An 18,231-nucleotide genomic window follows, 5' to 3' on the forward strand; every position below is an offset into this window, starting at 1 on the left:
GGGCTTTTTGTCACTCATCTTATGCCAATTTCTGCAAAGTGGCCATCAGCTGGAGTTTGGGCAGGGCAAGAGCTGGCTGTCCAACTTGCTCCCCGTAACCCCTTCCGTCTCTCAGGGCATGAAGAGGCACCAACAAAGGCCCACACTGACAGCTACATGTCTATCTTTTTAGACTCCTTCCTTCTAGTCTCAACCACAGCAATGACAACACAACTTAGGCAGAGATTCCAGGAATTAAGTAACACGTTTCCTATCCTTTAAGCAGATGAGTGAGGCACCATCTCCTCAGGGGCAGGGGTGCCTCCCTATCCCAGCTGGGGCACTGCAGTTGGCTTTTATCAATGGGGTAAGATCTCTGGTGGGTCCAGGACAACACACAGAGTGGGTGAAGTTCACTTCTGCAGGCAGGTGGCTCTGCCACCCTGGGAGTCTCTTTTTCACTGGAGGCAGCTGAATCCTACTCTGATACCCGAGCCGGGCTGGGCACAGGATTTAACTCATGCCCTGGCCACCTCACCGCCTGCATTATATTCTTTCTTCAACCCACACCACACCCACTGGACAGCTCGGAAATGATCACTGGCTCAGTTGTGCTGGCGCTGCAACTCTGCCCAAGGAAATAATAACGATGACGCTGGCCAGTTTTCAAAGTATTTCAGCATGTATTCTATCTGGGTGTGAAACGTGTGTCTCCCCAAGCTGAGAAAAGGACTCTACAGATGGCAAGGGAATTTCTAATACAGCCAGGTGGAAAACAAGATACTCGCTATTAAATACTGAGAGCTGCCCTTGAACATGCAGAGTATTCTTATTTAGAAAACTCTGGGACTCAAGTTTCCTGTGAGGAACGGTGGGTGAAGCAGCCACAGAGCTTGCTCTCAGTCTGTTAGGACTGCAGGTGTAGGTCTTACAGCTATGAAACAGATTCAACGGGTCTTCTGTGATTCCACACATCTTTAACTTTTTCATCTCCTCAAGACTCTAGGCCCTCCACTTTTTCTTTTTCTTTTCTTCCTTTCCTCCAACCCTCCCATTTTAGAAACACAATCTGAGGAAGGGGTTTGACCAAGAAAGGATTCAATTTGAAGAGATCATTCTGAAGGTAAAACTTGCCAGTGCCTAGGCAGTGTGTAGGAGGAGTTACAGAGTCCAAGTGGTTGACAAGTTCTAGTGACTATTTCTGAACAGATCCTTTGCAGAGCTTAGTTAAGCTGGGAGAGGGGCCACTCGGGTGTGCCAGTGGTGATAAAGACTCTGGTATACTATAACCTAGATTCAAAACTTTCCATGCCAGCCAACAGTTGAAAGCAATTTTTATTCTACTGCCCCAGGCTAGATGTTAAATCTTAGGATTTATCATTCTCTCAATTCATGTGTTCGTAAATGATTTATGCCAATTTTGGCTTTGCTGTTTGCACACTGCTATCACTAAGCCATATAAGGTTTTCCAGGGACGCTACCCCACCCACCCAACCACCTTGTGTGGGAACCGTATTTTCTGTTTTCTGGTTTCTGTTCCTTCAAGAGCTTGCCTTCTAAGCAAATTTACCACTTGCTCAAAATACATAGATCAAAGTATAGTGAAGGAACCCACAATTGCCAGTAATTGCTACCTGATTTCATTTTTCAGTTAAGTGGTTGCTAACACTTAACTGCAGTCACCAGCTATTTACACGGCAGGGAAATATTTGCACACTGTTAGCTCATGCTAAACTAAGAAACCATCCCATTTGGTAAATGACTGTATTTTCCAAGCTTGCTAGAATCCTATCCCTTTCATTCCCTTTCCCTCCTCCCTGACTTCTGTTACCAAGTTGGTGGTCTTTGTACATCCAGGTGTCTTCCCATTTGCTTATGGTTGCAAAAATCAAAGGGGTTTCAGTGAGTTTTGGGATGTGTATTTTAAGGATTCTTGGAGATTCACAGTTCCATAGAGTTCTACAGTCATCATAATTATTACGTTCATTAAAATAATGGTCAAACCTACTAACACATTCAGTGGGCAAACAGAGGACTAGAGTCTTGCCAATTATACTCATTTGTTACAAGATTTAGGAACAGTAACAGCTCCCTGGTTTTAGTGGCTTCAAAACAGAAAATTGAAATAAGACCAAAGAAAAAGACAAAGATAAAAAAAAAAAAAAGAAAGAAAGAAAGGAAGAAACCCACTGCAGATGGAGCCAACCATTAAGTAAACAGATTAGCTATCTTATCAACCAAATCCCTTTAGCTAACCATCACCTCTCATGTGTGGTGCTTAGAATGTGAGCACATGAATGAACGAATGAATGTCAGCTGTGACACAAAACAAAATAAAATACAGACTCTTGTGAGGTTCAAAGCAGATGACAAATTCCAGTTGTGAAATGATTGAAAATATAAAACAGTGTTACTTGGTTTTAACTGTATACATTGTAAGGGACAACATTTGTAAAAAGACACCCATGCCCTTGGAACCTCTCTTGAGGAGGGATGAACAGCGAGTGAACAGCCAACTCACACATAAATAATCAGATGTCAGAGAGTGATAGACAGCTTAGAAGAAAGTAAACCTGGGCAACAGGATCCAGAGAAACTGGGGCCAGAGCTATTGCACACAAGCATGCATGTATTCTTATTTCCCTTTAAAGCTCCTCGAGCCGGAGTCAGCATCTTCCATACTCATCCAGAAACTTTACCAGCGAACACACAAAGAATGCTGCCATTCTCCTAAGTAAGCAGACCAGGCGTGTTGACACTAACAATGTATCCTTCCCAACCTTGAACACCAAGACTTTCAATCAGATAGAAAAGAGGAAGCTGCAATTTTTCAGTATCGTTTCTCCTCACCATTCCAGCGTTCTGTAAGAGAAAATGTACCGTCAGCCGATGCATGCTTCTGCCTTAGAATACTGGTGATGAAAAGCACGGGTTGACATTTCTAAAATAGCAATAATTACTTTAGGCAGCACTTTGTTTTAACATTCTTTCCAATCTAGATTCTCAAAGAAACACTTTTTGTACAAAAAGCACAAAAGGCCTAGGAAAGCCACTGCTGAACAACGTGCTTACCACAAGTGTGTGAGCTGATGCATCTGTGGACCCTCATGACACAGAAGAGACCCAGAAGCTCTGGGCTTCCCAGGAAGTGTCCAGAGGAGGGTCAATGAGAGAGTCTGCTCCTATAGGGAGTCACAGCTGACTGTGAGCCCTCCATGCCTAGTCTTTCACCTAGCCCTCCACCAATTATGCCTGACTGCTCACCTTTCGTTTTCCAAGACAAGAACCTGGGATTAAAAAAAAAAAAAAAAAAAAAAAAAAGTGTGCATTGCCTTTCTTTTCCATTGCACGCTAACTTAGCAAAAGCAGAAAGAAATGATTTTCTAAGCTTCTGTCACATATGTCAGAGGCTAACATATGTATGATTTAGAAAGAAACCTTTTCATAACAACAACGGCAGAAGATCAGGACATCTAACAACTTGCTGTGGAGCCAATGGACAAAACAGATTTTCATGGTATAATGCTATTATACATTGGGGGAGAAAGAAAGAAATCTGTTCTCCTTCAAGGCTATCCACATTTCCGAGGTCTATAAAGTAGCACGTGTTGTAAATGTGTTAACTCTATCCTCACAACAACCTAATGAAGAAGCTACTACCGTGAGCTCATTTTACTGATGAAATAACAGAGGTTAGAGAAGGTAATTGACTCACCCAGATCCACAGCTAGTAAGTAGCAGGGCTGGGATTTTGGACCGCAGAGCTTAAATTACCATTAAAAGTATATCCATTAATAGTATATGCACTATGGTAGAGTGATCAAATCAATTACCATCCAAATGAGGATATTTGAGAGTGAAGTGACACAATAATAATATATGTGACAGGTCATTTGTAACAAATGTAAACCAGAAATATCATGAACAACCAGGGAGTGTGGTAACTTTACTTATATCATTAAAGTGTGGTGAAGAAAAAGAGTTTCTCCAAATGTTATTGAGTTACTCATCTACCCAGTAATTATTTATTGAGTTTGTACTATGTAGCAGGCCTTGTTCCAGACAATGAGTCAAACACAAAGTCCTTTCCCTCATTGAGCACGCATTCTAATGAATGTCATTTATCTGTACATGTGTTTCTGTATGTGCCTGTTCACATGTGTAATACCTGTGTATGTGTGTGCAACAATGAAACATATTTAACATCTTTTCTCCTGTAAATCTGTTGAAGTTGAGCTTATTAAAATCTAATATGACAGCTTAAGTTATGTGGGTTGAACCTTTTCTTAACCTATGAATACTTAACATGTTAAATATAGATCTCAAAAGCATTAAAATTCTGTACTCTGTGTGTCATGGATGATGGAAAAGACCAGGCCAAGATTCTGAAGTTCTAGACTCATGGTCCGGCTCTGGTACTACTGAGTTCCGCTACCTTACCTTTTCCTTAGCTCTTTGTGTCCTGCCCAGTTTAGAGTTGTTGTGAGGTCATACTACTCCTAACTTTTGGGTTGCAATGTACTTTTTCCATGTATTACTTCGACTCGTCCTCACAGAATCACACGAAGGAGGCCGGGTGCTATTATTATTGCGTGATTTTACAATGGCAATCTGAGACCGTCATAACAAGGCCTATGGGTCAAGCATGAGCCTCAAATGCAGGCCTCTGGCTCCAGGTTAAGAATGGGTAAAGTGCGCTGGAGACCACACCTGAAGTGTGGTACTTTAATATTATTTCCCGTGAGAAACAGGGGGGCCGGGTGAGACACACCCAAGTGATGAACAACTAGCTGTGGCCCCACCTCTGCCACTTGATAGCTGACACCTTGGACAAGTTACCTAAGCTCCCTAAACTCTTATCCTCATCTATTTTTTAAAACAAGGAATAATAATGGTGCCTACCTCTCAGAATTACCATGAAGATTAAATAAGACAAAGAATATAAAGCGCTTGGCTCAAATACCTGGCAGAGAATAATATTCTGTCCTTGTTAGCTATTATTATTTTATTAAAGAAACTGTGACAGAGGGATGACCGAGTCTCACCCATCTCCTCCCTTCTGTGCTACAAGAAAATGCGCCACTGGTTGCATTACACTGCTCAGGTTTCCTGGCCAGTGGGTCTCCAGGAAACAGGCCCAGGAATTGGGAGAAGCAACCAGAGGCAGAGTGACAGAACTATGGCTATGGAGTTGTTTCACTGCCCTGTGATTTTCTAAACAACTTTCTATGGATAGCAAAACCTTTATACTTCTTCAGAGTGCTTCCCAGACAGAGCAGGCAGGTGTAATCTGATTCATTTTTAGGTGAAATTTCTAAATGTATTGTGAATTTGATTCTTCTTTTCTGTCTTTCCCCTGTGAGCCTTTGTATGCCAACACAAACTAATAACGTGAAACTCACCTGGAAAGTATGCTTGTCACAGTCATAACAGAGATCTTTTGGTGGAATTTCCCTGCCCTACCCACCGGAATTATTAGAGAGGAAGAGGAATACAAGTCGTCTTCAAACAAGGAATGAATTTGACAAATCAAGACGAGAAAACCCATGTACAGTGATAAACAATGCACAGGACGGTTGCAGGAAGCACATCAATTATGACTCACACATTTAAAAGATGTAATTGCGAGAGAATAACCTATAATTGCGCTTGTATCATTTAAAATGACAATACGCCCATGTCTACACATCACTTTAATATAATATTAATATAATAAACACATGCTTCTCTTGGATTAAGTCTCCTTTGCTATAAAAGTAACAGCTTTGTTATAAATGATGAAATGATGTCCTCCCCTGCAGACAGTCTTAAACAGATAGGGTAAGTGTGTATATATATATATGTGTGTGTGTGTATATATATATGTGCGTGTGTGTGTGTATATATATATGTATGTATATATCTCCCAATGGAAGAACCAAGTAGATGAATACTTGTCAGGGTCATAAGACCAAGTTAATGGCAGAAGTGGAATTACAACAGGGCATTCCTACTTCTAATCTGGGGGTGTCTTTCCCAAAACTTAGATCAAACACTTCCATCAACTGCTAAACTATTCCTCTTCTACACAAGCATGAAAATACACAAAATAAAACAGAAGCAGTACAGTCACACCCCCACGTCCTTCAGATTGAAAACTAGGAAAGTACACATTATTTTTACCTTACATTAAAGAGAAGCCATTATGATATCATAACCATGAGAATTAAACCTTCTATAGAAAGTATGTCCTTAAAACGTACTGTGTAAAATGTCACAGAGATATCCAACAATATGGACACAAATGGTGTCTCCTCATACCACTACATAAGATATTAATATCTAGCCGAGTTCAAAACAGAGGAAAAGGTCTAGGAGGCAAAAAATAAGAAGAAAATCAAAATGAGATATGCCAGTAGGATTTGAAGTCACAGTGAACCAGGGGAATTCCTGACATAGAAGCGTGACCTATGTGCTAGGATCTGGCATTTTAACACCTACATGAGGACGAGAAATTTGACTTCAGACCACTAAAGAAAGGGCTCCGGAAGAAATTCCTGCATTTTCAGGAGCTACATTGTCCTAAATAAATAAATACTAGAAAAAGAAAAGATGCTTTTAGCCAAGGAAAAAAGGAAGGAAAAGAAATGCTTGAATTCCTTATGGCTTTGAGCCAGGGGAAATTCACCCATGAAGTATACAATTCCAGGTCTAAACCACATATAGGTATTAAGTCTATATCTATAGTACTTGAATCACGTAGTAAAGCCAAGCTAAGAAATGAATAGTAAAAACAAATCATTAAAACCCTAGGTCCCAGCAAGAAGCACACTCCAAGCCATTTTGTAAGAACATTTTACAACTTAAAGAAAACAGACATTTACCAAATAAACATCCCCTGCTGAAGTTAAGCTCATAATTAAAACTACAATCTACATAAGGAAATAAATATTGAAAAGAGAAAGTCAGTAAATGGATAAATATAAGAATTAGCACCCCAAGTATTATAAATAACAGAACAATCCAAAAGAGATTATAAAATGAATGTAGTTTAAAGGAATAAAAGAGGAATAAAACCAATAATTACTATACTTATGTAATGCAACAGCATGAACAAAACACAGATAGACTTGAAAAAGGGCCCACACAACTTAAATGAAAATATAATTAAAACTAAAAATCCAATGAGTAGGTTAACCACAGATTAGAAATGCACTGAGAGTAAAATATGGTAAGCTGGAAAAAAGATAAGATAAAATCTCCAAGAAATACCACAGCAATGAAGAGACGAAAAACATGAAACAGCTGTTAAGAAGCATGGAAGTATAACAAGTTCTGAGCAAGAAAAATAAAGTAAATCTATACTTTGACACGTTAAGAAAATAGCAGAATATCAAAAACAACTAAAAAACTTAAAACCAGAGACATAAGTCAAATTAATATCAAAAGGCAGTGTAACAACATAATTCTACTTACCAACAAAAGAGGACAAAAAGTATTGAAGTAATATATTCTGAGTGATAAATAACACCAAACCCTACACTCAGTTATGTTACCATTTAAGAGTATAATATAAATAAAGATGTTTCCATGCAAGACTAAAGCCTTCCCTGAAGTATCCACTAAAGAATATACATCAGTAAAAACAAAAACAAACAAAAAAGAACCCGGAAGGCAGAAAGAGATAAAAAGTAACAATGAAGAAAAACTGGAAAACATGTTTACAAATCTATGTAACTATTTCTTATACAAAGCAAAAACTAATTTGGAGGAAGTTAAATACAGTCCAAATATGAATTATGACAAAATATTATGATTCTGAAACACGCAGTTAGGATTTATTTAAGTTCAAGTATTAGGAAGAAGATAATAAAAATAGCAAATACTTTTGTGTTCTAGGAACCTATCTGATACCATTATGTTCCATGAAATTATTTTAACACTTTACGTGTGTTAGCTAATTTACTTTACACAACAGCCTGTGACATTGCTATGTTTTTTGTCACCACTTTACCACCAGGACTACTGAGCCCTGAGAGTTTAAGTTATGTAGTGAAAATCACATAACCACAAAATAGGTAGGAAAATGTATCTGAGATGTGAGCCATGGTAGTCTGGTTGTCTTCTGTTAAATCAGATAATCACACAAAACTGTAAAGTAACCTTAAAAAGAATAGAAATAGAATATATAATTATGTATAAAAAACAAGTAAGAAAGAGAAATCAACCAAGCCAAAATATGGCAAGAAAGAAAGATTAGGACACCAAGTAAAAGCATAGTAAACAGAGAGCAAAATAAGTCAAAATATATCATTATTCACAATAAGTGCAATTACATTTCTCTTTTTAAGCTATGGTGTTTTAAAGTGTGAAATTAAAGATGCAAAATCCAGATCTATGTGGTTTAACGATACCTATCCAAATGAAAATGACACAACTCATTTGATAGCATAGGTATAAAAATATAAATCTGGAAAATATAGTGATAGAAAACAGATATGGAAAAAGTACATGTGCAAAATCAAGTTTTCTTTTAAATGGTAATAGTTTTATAGGAAAAAAATACACTTTGAGCCACAAGTACTGGAAATAAGGAAGTTAAAAACTTAATAATTAAAGGAAGAACTCACTCTGAAGATGTAACAATATTGAATGAATATATAATAACATAGCATCAAAACAAAGCAAAAATTGCAACAATTACAAAAAGTAATTGACATCACAATCTTAGAAGTGACTTTAATGTACCCCAGGAACTGATAAAGTAGCCAAAAAACTGGTAATGCTATTGAAGATTTTAACACCGTAATTAGAAATTTGATCTAGTCTCTGTGTGTCTGTATATGTATACATCTAAGTATATAAAATCCTGTACACAATAAATAGAGAATACACATTCTTTTTCAAGCATTAAGTGGAAAATATAGTTTTAAAATGTCCATAAAAATAAGCCATAAAGGATATCACAATCAACACTAAAAATCAGCATTATACCTATCTAGCCAAAATGCAATAAAATGTGAATAAAATAAAAAACAACTGGGCATGGTGGTGCATGCCTATAGTTACAGCTACTTAGGAGGCTTAAACAGGAGAATCATTTGAGCTAAGTAGTTTGAGAGCAGCCAAGGCAACACAGTGAGAATCTATCACTAAAACTGACAACGACAACAAAAAAACCCCAAATCTCCATAAGTTTATTAACTGAGAAGTAAAATTCTGACTAATTATTGAGTTAGTATTAAATATCACAAGGGGGTTTAAAAATACTGAGAGCTGAGTGACAGCGAAAACCGTGCATATCAAAACTATGCAATGCAACTAAAGTAGGAAAAGGGTATATTTCTAGACTTAAATAACATATATTGCCATTCTTCCAAAATTTACCCATTTGGATCATGAGAATTCATCTTTAAGAAGAGTTTCATTGACTAATCCTATTTTAGTTCATGAGGCATTCCTTTGGCTCCATGAAAATCAAACTGATTTTGTAGACTCTGAGCATCTTGAGATGAGATCCATCAAAAGCAGTCACCATTCCAGTTTTATCACTGATATGCCGTGTTAAGTAATCCTTTCAGAACACCCATGGTTTCCTACTTAACAGCGGTAAAGCGATCATGCAATTTATTCAGAAACTGATAAGTCATTTGCATAATTTCCCTTAAATCTTTTGTCTTTACCATTATCTTTATTGGTATTACTTGTATCAAAGATGGATTTACATAAACTTTTAGTATGATGAATACGTTTAGTTTGTGACAGAGTCTTAAGTATGCAGTATATCATAGATTCGAATTTAATGAAGACAAGCAAATATCCATATTTTGGATAAATTGATTAGAGAATTGGCTTATTAGGAGTTTCAATAAGTAAGTAAGCTACTGAAGTAATTTTGTTCATGTTAATAAGACTGATGTCATTTTAGCATAACTGCGTGTCAGTTTTGGAGCTCAGGGATTCATAAAAATACCTACCAGAGAAGCTATTGAAAATAATATTAATTATGTTTTTAAATATTGGCGTTTCTTACTCTTGTAAGGTGTGAATTAACAATATTAATAGAACATAAGTAAACTAAACAATTAATGGGTTAAGCTTTCAATTCAAGGATTAATTAAATAAATAAACCCAAAGGAAGCTGAAGTAAGTAAATCATAAATGTAAGAGTAGAAGCAGATAACTTAGAAGCTAACCAAAAGCTAATTCTTTGATAAAGTATCAAATGGACAAACTCCTGCACACCTGATCGAGGTGAAAAAAAGAAAAACGTAACAATATTCAAAACGGAAAGGAGAACATATATGCATATAAAGCGGAGATCTTTTAAATCATAAAACAACTGCCAACAAATTTTTAAAAACTCAAAATAATAATTTTATAAAAAATACAGATGACCAAAATTGATCCCAGAAGACACAGATAAACCAAATAAAACTATAAACATTAAAGCAATGGACTCAACTGATTAAAATCTATCCATATACCAAAACCATCAATTCACTTTGTTTTACAGGTGAGTTTTTATACCATCCAAGGAACAGTTTAGTTTTTTGTTTCTAAGAGAGCGGGTCTCCATCTGTCTGTTGCCCACCCACACTGGAGTGCAGGGGCGTCATCACAGGTCACTGTAATCTTGAACTCCTGAGCTCAAGTGATCCTCCTGCCTATCTCCTGAGTCGCTGGGACTAAAGGCACAGGCCTCCAAACCTGGCTTTCTGTTGTTGTTGTTGTTGTTGTTGTTGTTGTTGTTAACGTTTTGAAGAGATTGGGTCTCACTATGTTGCCCAGGCTGGTCTCAAACTTCTGGCCTCAAGTGATCCTCCCACGTCAGCCCCCCAAAGTGCTGAGATCACAATTGTTAGCTACCATACCCAGCCAGAACAAACAGTTTATGCGAATAGTTCATTGTATACTTCTTAGGGCTTCAATCTAGGTGAAATAATTCTATAACAAATAAAGCTGAGTGTTGTTATCATTGTTAAAGTGGGTATAATGTAACACTTTCATTTGGTGATAAAAATATCTATTATTTTAAAGGGTACAAAACTACTTCAGAGGTAAGGTGTAGCAGCGAAATTCTAGAAGACACCCAAATTGGTTTTCAGAGAGAAGATGAGAAAGCTGTTGAAGTCCTCCTTCAGACAGAGAACAGAAAATGTGTGAGCAGCCCACTGGGAGAAGATGGAGGCTTTGAGAAGGAAAGGAATCAGTGCTCTCCTTTTAACTTTACTAGGAACCAATACCTGCCACCAGAAACTCCTGAATTTAGAAGTGTATTCAAAGTGAGATGTGGTTCAGATAGCAGGTGAAGACCCTGAGCTCCATCCACCGACCATCCAGTTGATGAATATGCCTCAGGAAAACCAGAGGACAAAGAAAAACAGGCTAAGTGCAAGGATAAGTTTTTTTCAGAGATCAAAGTCTCTGTAATTCAGACAGATATGAAACTCTTAGGTTTCAGATTTCAATTTTAGCATAGCCTGGATCCCAGAGGAGACGTCTTCATGAGCCAAACTGCTATCTTTCCCTTAAAATTATGAGAATATAATTTATTTAATTTCATGACAGCAGGATGGAGGGAGGTGGAAAATTCTGCATCCTACTCCAACTAAGGGGCAGAGAAAATAAAAAAGAGCAGAGTGACCAGTGACACTTGAAAGGAGATGGAAATAGGCCAGCCTCACAAGACCTCAAGATATGGGAAGGTATGTTAGGGGAACCCCAGGACAAAGAAGGAGGCTCTGTTACTTTAGACAGCAAGGTACTCAGTGCTTTGTCCTTAAACCTTGAGAAGAAATACAGTCCATGTCCAAGTTCTCCCAAATTAGCAAAAACCCCACTCAGCCATTTCACAGGCAAAGAAATCAGAGGAGGCAATCTTAAAACACACCAGAAAATTTTATCTTAATTCTTTGGCTACCCATTATTCCAGGCTGTAGAACCCCATCCCTCTGTACAAGATTTATCAAGCAAAGTGTGTATTTATAACTGTAAAAATAATCAACAGTTGCTCAAAATATAAATATTCAAAGTGAAAGAATAATGTGAATTCACATGTGCAAGGACCTAAGTAAAAATCAAATGAGGAAACATTTCTTGACGAAACTTTTAAAGCTTTTCCGAGGTATACTAAATTTGCTGTGCTTTAAAAAAATATTTTGACCTACTTCATAAGCATATACTCATCATCATCTTTATCATCATTATCATTGTTTTGGTAAATGTTATAATTACAAAACTACTTTTTCTGGACCAAGTAATTAGGATGTTGATTTTGATAATGAAGTGATAATGAAGTGTAACTGATAATGATAATGAAGTGTAACAATTAAGAGTTAAGCTGAATCATTCATTACTTTGCCAAAAATGGATTTTCTCACTTCTGATTGTAATATTTCTAAGATTATATTGGCTTATAATATATAATATAATATATATTATATTAGAAAACTATTCTGAATTCACCATCAGGCATTATTTAAATACCCTGCAAATGTTATTTGGAGCTTCCAATTTGGACAACCTGTTAATTTAACCATGTTTAGATTCTTCACTAGCAATGCTTCTCCATGTTCTCTGAGGCAGGTAAGGTTAGGTACACTACACAAATGGCATAAAAGTGCCCTAAATAGAAACCATGGTATTTTGCAAGGGTTAGCATTTGCATTATCCCACAGCTTCACAACCACCTGCACACCTCAATTCCTCTTCATTCCCAAATATGAGCAACTTAAGTCATATAAGCCACCCCAGAACAGCTTTTTCAGAGCAAAAGTTGAAAGATAAATGACTAGATGACTGTGTAATGGGGTACAAAAGTGTCCCACAGCACCAAGACCATCCTGCTTAAAACCAAACAGAAAGTTCAGGACCCTGGGAGCAAGAGGAGGGGTGGGGATTTCTGGGCATTTCCTGGCTCCTCTAGGAACACAGGGGAAGCTGCAGGACAAGGCTGGGCTCTGTGCAGAAGAATCTAGAGTAAATACCCCAGGCACCAGCATTTTGGACTCTAAAACTCCACATTCTGTCCTGAGAAATATACCCTTCACTCTACCCATGGCAGTCTCCATTTGGCTGTTCAGACCCCTCTCTGGGTGGGAATTATCATCTCTGTGACACGCAGATGCAGAAAGGAAAGATAAAGTAGTAGCCAGAGACGTTCCAAATTTGGGGGAGAACAGGAGGTGCAGTATGTGATGATTTCCATAGCAAAGCATGATGCAGGGGAAAGCAGAAACTGGCAACTAGAACAGAGGGGTCCCAGGGAATATAAACACATCTGGGCTAAGAAGATGCTAGTGGAGAGACAAATGCACCTGTTTCGCAAGCAAGCCTGAATGCCTTTAACAAAATATCACACAATGAGAGTGAGCTGGTCCAGTCAAATGAATGGAACAGGACAGCAAGAGAGTAAGTGCAGAAAGGCAGCCCACAGAATAAGAACTGAGGCCAAAACAGAAGTAAAGAGAGACAGGAGGCAGCCCAGGACAGTGAATAGTGGAAAAGGTTCTGTAGTGCCAGAAACTGTACAGTTACTACTGCTACTCTGACTACACCACTGTCCTCACTGCTACTAATGATGACAGTATGGATGGAGTGATGGAGTACTTACAGTGTGCCCAGCTTTATTCTAAAGGTGTTACACATTCATTCTCATTTAAGCCTCACAAAAGAACATGCCTTCTGGAAATGCACAAAGATGAGAAATGAGACAGACCTGGCTGGAATTCTGGCTCACCACCCACCACCAAGTTAATCTCCCCATTTTTTCATTTTCTCCTATATGAAACCAGGAAATCAACACCTACCTGGCATAGTGACTGTAAAAATTAGAGATAATGCCCTTAAGTGCCTCCTAGCAGCTGTCATTATTGTAATTAATCTGATTAAAACAATCAGAAGTGATGAACAAAGGAGAGAGTTGGAATAGAAATGGCAACAGCGAAGCTGTAATGGAAACAGGCACAGAAGCAGCCCTCCAGTGATGGAGCCTTGAGGCTCAGAGGTAGTAACAGGGAACAGGTCATTCATTTTGGCTCGCCACTTTGTGTGCTTCTGGGTGCAAACTCACTCAGAGTTTCCACCTCAACTAGTGGGAGTATTAATATTGCCACTCCCTACAGGGCGGGCTTGTGGCATCTGAGTTTATTATTAGAGGCAATGAATTTACACAAATGTGCATATCTGGTTGATAGATGGGGAAGTCCCCTTCCCTTATACCATTTCTCAGTGGAATTAAGACACTCAACTAGTAGAACCACGTCAAAGCCAGTCAATTACAGACTTCAGAGTCATTAAATAATATGTGTCTCTCTTAGTCACCACTAATAGAATCTAATTAATCTTATCTGGCATGAAGATTTGCTTCCGGTTTACCTACCACAACTTCCACCCTCCTGTAAAGCATCCCTTCTACCTGTTTTGCACTCCCCTCCCAATTTATGTCTTTGTTCATTCCTCTCTGGAATGTTGCTCCCTTTTCTCTCTAACTGACCAGATCCTGGTCATCCTGGAAAATCCAGTTTAAAAGTTTTATCTGCACGAGGAAGTGCTCTCTGCTTCCCTGCAATGGCATACTATCTTTTCTGAGTTTGTCACCCTACTTAGCAGTGTCCTGGGCAATAATCACATAGTGTGTACACCTCTCTCTACTCATCAATAAGCTCCCTGAGGATGGCAGACAACGTGTCTTTTCATTCTTTATGGAAATCTGCCTCATCTCACAAGGTAAAGACATAAAACATATGTAATGCCTACATTCTTTGGACCTAATAACTTATTTGATTCATTATAACAGTAATTAATATGTTTCAGGATTTGTATAAAGTCTTTAAAATATAAAGTAAAAATAATATAAAGCACCATGCTCATAACATAAAAGTTTCTGGGGCATGGGTAATGAAGATGAGATAATATATTCTGAGGTTTCTGCTTTCAAAATGAGAGTTAAAGGTAGTGTGAAAGTGGGTAGTTTTTTTGTTTTGTTTTGTTTTTCCTGAGACAAGGTATCTCTCTGTGGCCCAGGCTGGAGTGCAGTGGTGTCATTCATGGCTCACTGCAACCCCAACCTCCTGAGTTTAAGTGATCCTCCTCCCTCAGGCTCCTGCCTCAGCCTCCAAGTAACTGGGAATACACACGTGCACCACAATACCAGGGTACTTTTTATTTATTTTTTTATTTTTGAGACAGAGTCTCGCTTTGTCACCGAGGCTGGAGTGCAGTGGCAATCTCGGCTCACTGCAACCTCCGCCTCTTGGGTTCAAGCAATCCCTCCCTCAGCCTCCCTAGTAGCTGGGAATACAGGCGCCCACCACCACGCCTGGCTAATCTTTTTGTATTTGTACTAGAAACAGAGTTTCACCATGTTGACCAGTCTGGTCTTGAACTTCTGACCTCATGATCCACCCGCCTCAGCCTCCCAAAGTGCTGGGATTACAGGCGTGAGCCACCGCGCCCGGCCGATTTTTTTATTTTTGTATTGTGGGGTCTTGCTATGTTGCCCGTGTTGATCTTGAACTCCTGGCCTCAAGGGATCCTCACGTTTGGGCCTCCCAATATGCTGGGATTACAGGCTGGGCCATTGTCCTGGGCCCAGAGTTAATTATTTTTAAATATGCATCTCACCTCACTGGCCTCAGCCACCCTTGAAGCAAAAGCTTCCTGGAGAGTGACAGCCTCAACCCAATAGAGGGAGGAGACAGGGCGTTTCTATTGCAGCTGCAAGCACTCAGGTGTCCCTGGTCCCCTTCCATGCAACTCATTAGTCAGGCGCACAGCAGGGTCTGTGTCACTGCCAAGGCGCCTCTCTCCTGTAGCATCCAGGGTTTTAACCACATTATGAATAGCTCCGGGTTTCATCTGCACCTCTCTCCCTGCAGGTGAGACTGGTACACTTCAATAAACAGGTCTCACTCAACTTAAGCAGAGGGCTGACAAACTTGGCGTTCCGTGCGGCAGAAGTGAGCAGCAATCGCTAAGTTTGTAGAACTCACACTTTGGGGCCATTTCAAGGCCAACGTTCACTTAAGAACCAAAACGCGAAACTGCTCTTCCTAGAGTCCTTTTCAACCAGAAGAAGCTGCTCCATCTGTCGCCCCTGCCCTGACTCAAGATGAGGCGGTCACTATCTTGAGTGACCAGAGGTCAGCTGGCTGACCCAGTCACCCTCCAGGTGTGCCCCCGAGATCGCCCCCTCCCATTCCCCACGAGTCTAGCTCGCTCACCAATCTTGGCCAGGGAGGCCAGCAGGATCCACAGAGTGATCTCGAAGGGAATCTGCACGTGGGGGTAATCCAGGGTAAACACAGGCAGCCGGCTCTCCTCGAACAGCGTCGTTCCGGGAGCCACCACGCTCGCAGGGCTGGGCGGGCTGGAGCTGGTGCCCATGGCCCTCGGCGCGTTCAGCAAGGTCTCCGCCAGGGCGCCCACGGGCCCCGCCACCTGCAGGAGCAGCAGCAACAGCATCGAAGGCGGTGGCGCCCGCAGGCTCCTCCAGTTGCCCAGTGGTTCCATGGGTGCCGCCGGTTGCCGCCGAGAGGCGCGGCGGTTGGCCCTCCGAGCGCTCAACGCATCGCGCCCGGGCTGCGCAGCCCGCTCCGCCCTGCCCCGTGCAGAGCAGGGCAGCGAGAGCCACCCGCCGCTGCTGCGGGACCGGGTCTCTGCAACCAGAGGGCTAGGTCCTCGCTGTGAGCAGGCGCACTGCCTGGCAAGGCACGTGCTGGGCCACAAGAGGCCACTGCGCGGACCCTCAGCAGCCCTCAGCCGCCCTCCGCCGCCGGCCGCCGGCCCATGCCCGTGAGCTGCTCCCCAGCCGCAGCTGCAGGCCCTGCCCAGGGCGGCCCGCGGGCGGGGGCGGGGCGGGCGCAGCGCCCAAGCCGCGGGGCAGGAGGACAAGGGGACCCGGCCGGCACACCGCGCACCTGCTCGAGCCCGCGGGGTACGCAGGGCCCCAGTGACCGCGGGGGCGATGGCTGCCCTCCCTTGGCGCAGGCACCGCGCGCCAAGACCCGCCACCCCCAGAGCCGGCGAACTGTGGGTGGAATCGCCGCACCGGGCGCATGGTGGCCGGAGCTGTCTCCGCCCCGGAGGCAGCGTCGGACGTCCATCCAGTGAAGGGACCGGCGCGACCCACGCGTCGCGCCCTTCCCTCCTCCCCCGCCCCCGCAGGCTCCTGCAAGGGGACACCCGGTGCGCTGGGCGCGCGGGGAGCCGCCACAGGCTCGCGGTCCGGAGGAGAAGCCCGGGCCGGTGGAGGAGAGGTGCTGTCACCCCAGTCGGGCGCTGCGGAGGCCAAGACAAGGCATGGGGTTCTCTGAACGTACAGAAAGTTTAGGAAAGCCAAATTTTGTTTCCTTTGCGAGAGTTGATCAACTCGCGCACAAGGTGCTCTGCGCGGGGGAACTCCCTGTGCGGAACTCAGTGTTCCCACGCCCCCACGGAGTCGGAATCCTGTTCTCTCCTCTGCCACACTGTGCTGCTTTCACCCATTTGCTACACTGTCGCTGCCACTTTTCTTCTCCCTCCCCCAGCTCACGTAAAACCAAAACATCTTTCTCCGCTTTTAGGCTTAGAGGTGTACATGTCCAAGAGCATAAGAAATATAATTATTTCATGGAAAACCAGTGATTTGCCTCGCTGAGATTGACTTGCTCCGCTAATTACAGGACAGGCTGTGGTTAGGAAAAGAAAGGAAGCGCGATTCTCCTTCTGGATCTGAAAGGGCTTTCTCATGCAGAGCCAACCTTTCCTGTCCTTCAGAGCGCAGCCTTCTTCACTGGTTGCGATCTCACTGTTCGAGCATCTTTATCGCCAGAAACTGAAATGAGCACAAAGGGGACTAGTTGCCATTCAATTAACTGAAAGTTTTCCCTTTGATAGTTATGAAATAAAAATCCTCCTCTTTTCTTAATCTTTGATGTGTCAAAACACGTGGCTTCTACTATTAAACAAACACCAGGCAGTTCGACCTTCAAAGCAGTTTTTTTTTTCTTCTAAGTTTTAACATAGAAAATCAATGAAATGTCAGCAGAGGGTACAAGAAAAAAAATCCTCCACCTACATAGAAGAAAATAAGGAACAGTCCTCTTTGGACCTTAAAAGTAATGGGTCCAGGCTAAAAAGAGAGAAGAATTCTGAGAGATGTTACAGAGCACTACTTCATTTGCTATTTCACAAATCACCAGTTTTTCAAAAGTGCTACAGAATTGAAACTAAAGATATTATCTTAAAAAGAATCACTGCGCATCCCAAACTCAGCCTCCCCTTCTCCTT

General features: G+C 41.3%; 1 protein-coding gene across 1 annotated transcript in view; it reads right to left on the reverse strand.

The window, feature by feature from the left end:
• The window catches only part of SLC9A2 (solute carrier family 9 member A2), a 92,041-nt gene extending 75,277 nt beyond the window's left edge, over window positions 1-16,764 (reverse strand). Inside the window, exon 1 of the mRNA XM_003909064.5 lies at window positions 16,185-16,764. Within this exon, the coding sequence (XP_003909113.1) occupies window positions 16,185-16,473 (289 nt within the window). The 5' untranslated portion in view covers window positions 16,474-16,764. The remainder of the gene's footprint in view (window positions 1-16,184) is intronic.
• Between the last annotated feature and the right edge of the window lie 1,467 nt (window positions 16,765-18,231).

The sequence above is a fragment of the Papio anubis genome, chromosome 14 (genome assembly GCF_008728515.1).
Source record: "Papio anubis isolate 15944 chromosome 14, Panubis1.0, whole genome shotgun sequence".
Taxonomy (NCBI): domain Eukaryota; kingdom Metazoa; phylum Chordata; class Mammalia; order Primates; family Cercopithecidae; genus Papio; species Papio anubis.